Here is a 6,137-nt window from a genome sequence, read left to right on the forward strand (position 1 = left end):
GGTAGCAAGTAATGAAGTGTTAAATGTGTATAAGTCTCAAAATTGAATAACCAAATGTTTTGTTTGCATGGGACGTTTAAGAATTACGAATATACGCTAGTTGTTTATGATTTAAATTTACGTTTATGTGAATTACGAATCATGTATCAAACGAATGCACGTATGAATGTATAAACATGTATAAACGATGTATAAAAGATTCATTTCATTACGATTAAAGTCTCGGATTTACAATGGCTCGAAACGAAATACGATAACAAGGACACGAGACTTCCAAAATTAGAAATACAAACAAGACCTTCTAATTATGGAAAGTACGTAGAAGCAGGGCGTCGCAACTCGATCCTCACTTGGAGTGAGCCCTAATAAGGATGACGGTATCAAGTCTCAAAACTTGCTAATGAATCCTTCATCGGAAATATGCAAGTTGAACGACCCTTAAATCCAATGCCTTGCATCTTGTTTTCCTCTGGGAGCTATCTTTAGACCATTTGATCCTTCTGCTCACAGCGATGCGATTTCAAAAACTTGGTTTTTCTTCCCAGCTCTCCCGTTTCTTCTAGGGTTTTTATACCCTTTCCCGGATTTGACGCAACGCTTCTTTACCAGCCGAACCCTATCCTTAATACCACTCATAATGATTCCACCTGGAAAAACCAGTTCTTCTTCGTTAGAAGGGACTCAATCCCTGATGGGGATTATTTACCCTTGAAATGGGTTCTGAAGGGTTGGATATAGGATCCTCAGATATCCTCGCTTATGCATTATGTCAATACGAATTGCAGTGAATTGGGGGAAGAAATTAGGGTTTAATAAAGAAGCAAGGGTATAAATGACATTTCACACGAATACTAACGATGGATGTAATGGAGAGTTGACAGAGGGGGTGGATTGATGTGATTTGGAAATGCTAGGGACTGGACCTTATGCTTTTTAGAAATAGGGAATCAACGTGTCGATTTCCCCATACCATATGGACTAAAACTCGAGTTTACTCAACAATGTCACATGCATATTTTTATTATCAAGAAGCGTCTATCAAAATTATACACTCTAATTCACTAGATAATGTTCATCGGCAACAATAGTCGCACGCCACTTCTTTTCTTGGAATTTGGCATGAGTACGATTATGACTGCCTCCACAAAACTAGGTAACAAATTGAGCTCTAATTTTGGCGGGAACAACTTTGAGGTTGATCACATCGAATATGATATGTGTGTGATTTTTGATTCTATGCAGTACTTCTTTCTTGCTGGTGATTGTAGGTTAAATAGTGTAACGTGTCAAATATCTAGGAAATTGGGATTACAAACTCCATTTGTGACAAGCTTGGTGGATGTTCCTCTTGATGTGTTAAAATTCATGATCGTTGGTAATAAAAAGGTACTAATTTTAGTAATTTGGATAGAAGTTTGGTTTCTATGGATTTTGGGAATACTACTGGGGTCTTAGCAGGAATCATTTTCAAGGAAAAGATTTCGGACCATTGACCCATCCTTCTACATGAGGCGATGACCATCTTTGGTCAGTTCTTCAATGCATGGGTGGAGACAGAAAATTTAAAGAATTGTTGGAAAACTAAAGAAAAGGTAAGAAATTATAAGGTGAGATTAAAATGTGGAGCAGTCAGAGAGTTCAAGTTGAAACGCTTTTCAGGAACGATTTTACGAGACAAAATTGAAAAATCAGAAATGTTGAAATGTTGATGACGATTCTCCATATGTGTTTATAGGAAAATAAAAGTACTTTTCCTTGCAAAACATAACCCTTTTTTACGACAAGTTAATCTATTCCATGCACTGAAACTATATAACAACATAAATGTATTTTAAAATAAACATGACCGACCCTTTGTATCAATGAGTAATGTTGTCATTGAAACTCAGGAATGTTGATGATGATTCTCCATAAGTTATCATTGAGAAGTCCTCCCCATACATCATGTGACTAGTATTCGATTGAACGGTAGGGGGCATGTGCGATGTTCGTATGGTTTCTAATACTACAGACACTTCTTTCATTGTTGGTCTATACATTCCCTTCATATTTAAGCATCGCATTGCTAAGTTAGCTGCAGTCATCAACTCCTCCCTAGTACCCTCTTTAATAGCGATTGCATCAAATATAGACATAACTTGTCCGTCTTCCATAGCCAACATAAAATGTGTAACTAAACTTTTCCTCTCTCCAATTCTGGTTTGGGAAATCGGCTTTTCACCGGTTAATAATTCAACCAAAACAACTCCAAAACTATAAACATCACTCTTTTCAGTGAATTGGCTAGATCGAAAATACTCAGGATCAAGGTAACCGAACGTACCTTTGACTAAGGTAGTCAAATGTGTTTCCTCTACTGAGACCAAACGTGAAGTCCCAAAATCAGAAACTTTGGCTCTGTATTTTTCATCCAAGAGTATGTTATTGGTTTTGATGTCTCTATGGTATATTGGAATAGAAGTTGCTGAATGCAAGTAAGCAAGTGCTCCTGCAACCTCTGTAGCTATTTGTAATCTCATATTTAGAGAGAGTGGGAACTCGTCACTCTTTTTGTGAAGCCGATCGTATAAAGTACCATTTGGAATGAATTCAGAAACGAGCAAAGGAACCTCTGTCTCTAAGCAACATCCCAATAGTTTGACCACATTCCTATGATTGATTTGTGAAAGAACAGCAACCTCATTAATGAACTGCTCTAACCGACTTTCATCAACTATTTTCGATTTCTTGACTGCCACAATCCTTCCATCTTCCAACATCCCTTTGTAGACAGTACCTTGACCTCCTCGGCCAAGAATCCTATTCTCATTGAAGTTGTCAGTGGCCTTCTCCAACTCGCGTGATGTGAAAAGTATGGTTTTATCAACTAATAACGGGTCAACTTCTTCTTGTTGTTTTAGAAGTAGACCACCGTTGCGTTTGAAAAATCTCTTTCTTCGCCTCCTTTCTTTAGTTTTTTTAATCACTTTGTACAATATAGAGCTAGCGGCAATCAGAAAAAGTATGCCCATGCTTATTCCAACACCTGGAAAAAGAAAGGCCAATACAAAGTTAATCGTGACATTTGGCAGCAAAACCAAATCAATACTATAGAGCCTAATAAGTGAAACAAGGTATGTAGAGCCTAAATGAGTGAAGGAGAAGAAACCAATAAAGTGGTTATTTCATAATGTTATAATAAAACCTTTGGAGCCAGCAACAAATCTGGCAAATGGTTCTCAGATGGCAGGTGGTAGTGTGCGGTGTTGGTGGTAGACCCAACAGATGGTGGGGGTGGTAGGCGATTATGGGGATGGTTCTTAGAGGTATGTGCGGCGGTGATAACGTAGTTTCAAAGAGAGAAAGAGAGAGAGAGAGAAAGAGGGAGAGACGAAGAAAACTGAAGATGGAGAGAGAGAGGGGGGGGGAGAAGAGAAAATGGAGGTGACGGTGGGGGCAGGTGGTGGTGATGTAGAGAGGGGGAGTGAAAGAAAGTGTATAATAATAATAATAATAATAATAATAATAATAATAATAATAATAATAATAATAATAATAATAATAATAAGTTAAAAGAATAAAGAAGTAAAAAATTTAGAGTAAAATTTCATTTTTGTCTCTGAGTTAACTGAGTGCTAAACCAAGGTCAGTTATCAAATAACATGTTTCAATAATATTAGGGAGGTATATAATAGTACAATTTTAACATTTGACCTAAGATGATAATACTGGACAAACCACATGGGCTTAAAGGGCAGCTAACTTAATTCATTCTAGTATGTTGATATATTGGCGGAAATTATTATTTTTTTAGTTATACCCTTATATTTCATTAAAAAGCATAAAGAAAAGACATTACCTAGGATTACCCCACGAGGAGTTGTTTCTGCTTCCACACAAATGTAGTTTTGACGGAGAAATGAACCTATACCGTCGTATGTGCTGTTGTTAGCGGTACAATAACCACCCCTCTTACTGCACTTTCTACACAATTCCGTATCAGGAGTAGAATCTGTAAGAGGAAGTTCTATGTCAGAAATCCAACAAAAACACAAGACAAGCTACCAACCAGAATAGATACTATATATTGAATAACAAACATACCACTGTAAGTCATGGCACATCCATCTATTAAATAAGGGGATCCGTCTCCAAATCCATCACATAGCCAAGTATCCACTGAAGTACCATTAGACATCTCCACTGTACTTCTTGTCGGGATATCGTCCCTACAACAAGTTACTTGATTGGAGTCTGTTAGAGTCCACGTAAGTGATATGGGAATAAATGGGTCAGAAAACCTTCCTTGTTCATATAAAGTTTTGTCCACCAAGAAGGCAGACCCTGTACAATTTCCATCTTCCTCTTCCAAGCCAGTGATGTTAATGTTGTATGACTTTAGATAATGTGGAATTGCGGTTTCACAACAACCAATTCCTAAACAGATGCTTCTATTGCTAAGTGGAAGGCCGCGACAAGCTGTTGAACACGCTGCAAGCACACTCCCATTTTCCATCAATGAAGCGGTACCACAGCCGTCGAAAACTAATTTGTTATTATCTTTGGAATAGAAAAAGGGGCTCCAGCCAAGATCGATGCTCATTGTCTGGCTGCTATTCCGAACTGGCTTTTGGCAAGAAGATATCCTCTGTGTATGAACAATGACTGTTTGATTTCCAATGTATACCTTCAAGACTTCCAGGTTCTTGAGTGCAGGTAGATATGGTGTGGAGGAGTTGCAATCTACATTGAACCATTTATTGATAGAACAACTTGCACCGATTCCAAATGGGTATGGAATCATCACGTCCCCGCACTTATCCCGGCACCCTTTCTTGGCGTACTTTGGAGTTTCTAGTGAATGGAAAATGAGTAAATGGTAAGCTTGAAACAACTTCATATTCGTAAATAACAAGAATTATAGCAGAAATGTAAGTGGGTTGTCATTATCTAGTGGTCGTTTTGATTGGAGGAACCTAAAGAGAAATAACACGGAGTCTACTCCGGATTAACAAGTAAATACTATATATTAGAGGTACCAAATCCATAAATCTTAGAGAAGCAAATAAATACTAGAAGTTGAATTACATACCAAGTCCATTAATGCATCCATCTGATAAATAAGGGTTCGCCCCCTGACTGTCCCAGGTGCATTTTGGTGAATTCACTAGAGTACCATTAAACATATCCACTTCAAGGGTATCCGGGTTTTGTTCATAACAACACGTTACTTGATCCGAGGCTGTTAGAATCCATAGAAGCGATACAGGAGAAAAAGAGTTATTCATGGAAATAAATGGGTCATGTGAAGTTGCGTCCGCCAAGAAGGCAGACCCACAACCTCCACCCGCCCCTTGCATTTCCGAACCGGTGAGGTGAATGCTGTACGACTTGAGAAAGTTAGGAATTGTGGCTTGACAACAACCGATTCCAAAGCAGTTGTTTCTATCGCTATGTGTAACATTGAGACAAGCTGTTGAGCACCTAGTGACCACGCTTCCATGATCCATTATAGAAGCAATACCGCAACCCTCAAAAACAAATATATTTTGGAATTTGGAAAAAAAGAAGGGGCTCTGATCACCAAGATCGAAGCTGGTGACCTTACTGCTATTCCGAGCAGGGTTTTGGCAATCAGAGTGCTTTGGCAGATTTACAGTGACTGTTTGAAACCTTAAGTTTATACTCAAGACTTCCACCTGGTTAAGTGCAGATAGATATGGGGTCGAGTTGTTGCAAACAACGGTGAACCATGGATTGACAGAACAATCCGCACCAATTCCAAAAGGGAATGGAATCCTGACATCCCCGCAGGTACCATTGCAACCTATCTTGGCGTACTTAAAATAATCCGCAGTTGATGTTGCTACTAATGAAATGAAAATGAGTAAGTGCAGGTAAGTTTGAAATAACTTCATATTTGTAAAGAAGGAAAGGATTATAGGAGAAAATGTAATGGGAGTTTAAGTTTATAATGGTGGGTATGGTTAAAGGAAACTACGGAGAAATAGACCTGAGTACATCGCGTGGGAAAGCCCAAGCTGTGAATTATGTGATTTTTTTTTATATTATACGATCATGAGGAAAGTTAGTAAGCGATGTAAAGCGTGTTTATGCTTATCTTATAAAGAGTTAATTATACAGATGGAATGTTTTGG

General features: G+C 38.2%; 1 protein-coding gene across 1 annotated transcript; it reads right to left on the reverse strand.

Moving 5' to 3' along the window:
* Positions 1-1,693: 1,693 nt before the first annotated feature.
* LOC110908917 (wall-associated receptor kinase-like 8) lies at positions 1,694-5,928 on the reverse strand. The gene is made up of 4 exons (XM_022153914.2): positions 5,072-5,928; positions 4,084-4,833; positions 3,839-3,991; positions 1,694-3,025 (listed from the first exon to the last, which is right to left on the reverse strand). The coding sequence occupies exons 1-4, from the start codon at positions 5,895-5,897 to the stop codon at positions 1,860-1,862; spliced, it is 2,895 nt and encodes a 964-aa protein (XP_022009606.1). The 5' UTR covers positions 5,898-5,928; the 3' UTR covers positions 1,694-1,859.
* Positions 5,929-6,137: the final 209 nt, after the last annotated feature.

This window comes from Helianthus annuus, chromosome 14 (assembly GCF_002127325.2).
Source record: "Helianthus annuus cultivar XRQ/B chromosome 14, HanXRQr2.0-SUNRISE, whole genome shotgun sequence".
Lineage (NCBI taxonomy): Eukaryota > Viridiplantae > Streptophyta > Magnoliopsida > Asterales > Asteraceae > Helianthus > Helianthus annuus.

Excerpts from the sequence above, each read along its gene's own strand:
- LOC110908917 (XM_022153914.2), bottom strand. The coding sequence starts at position 5,897 with ATGAAGTTATTTCAAACTTACCTGCACTTACTCATTTTCATTTCATTA. Across the intron at positions 4,834-5,071 it reads TGGATGCATTAATGGACTTG|AAACTCCAAAGTACGCCAAG; the intron begins GTATGTAATTCA and ends TCCATTCACTAG. Across the intron at positions 3,992-4,083 it reads ATGTGCCATGACTTACAGTG|ATTCTACTCCTGATACGGAA; the intron begins GTATGTTTGTTA and ends TTCCTCTTACAG.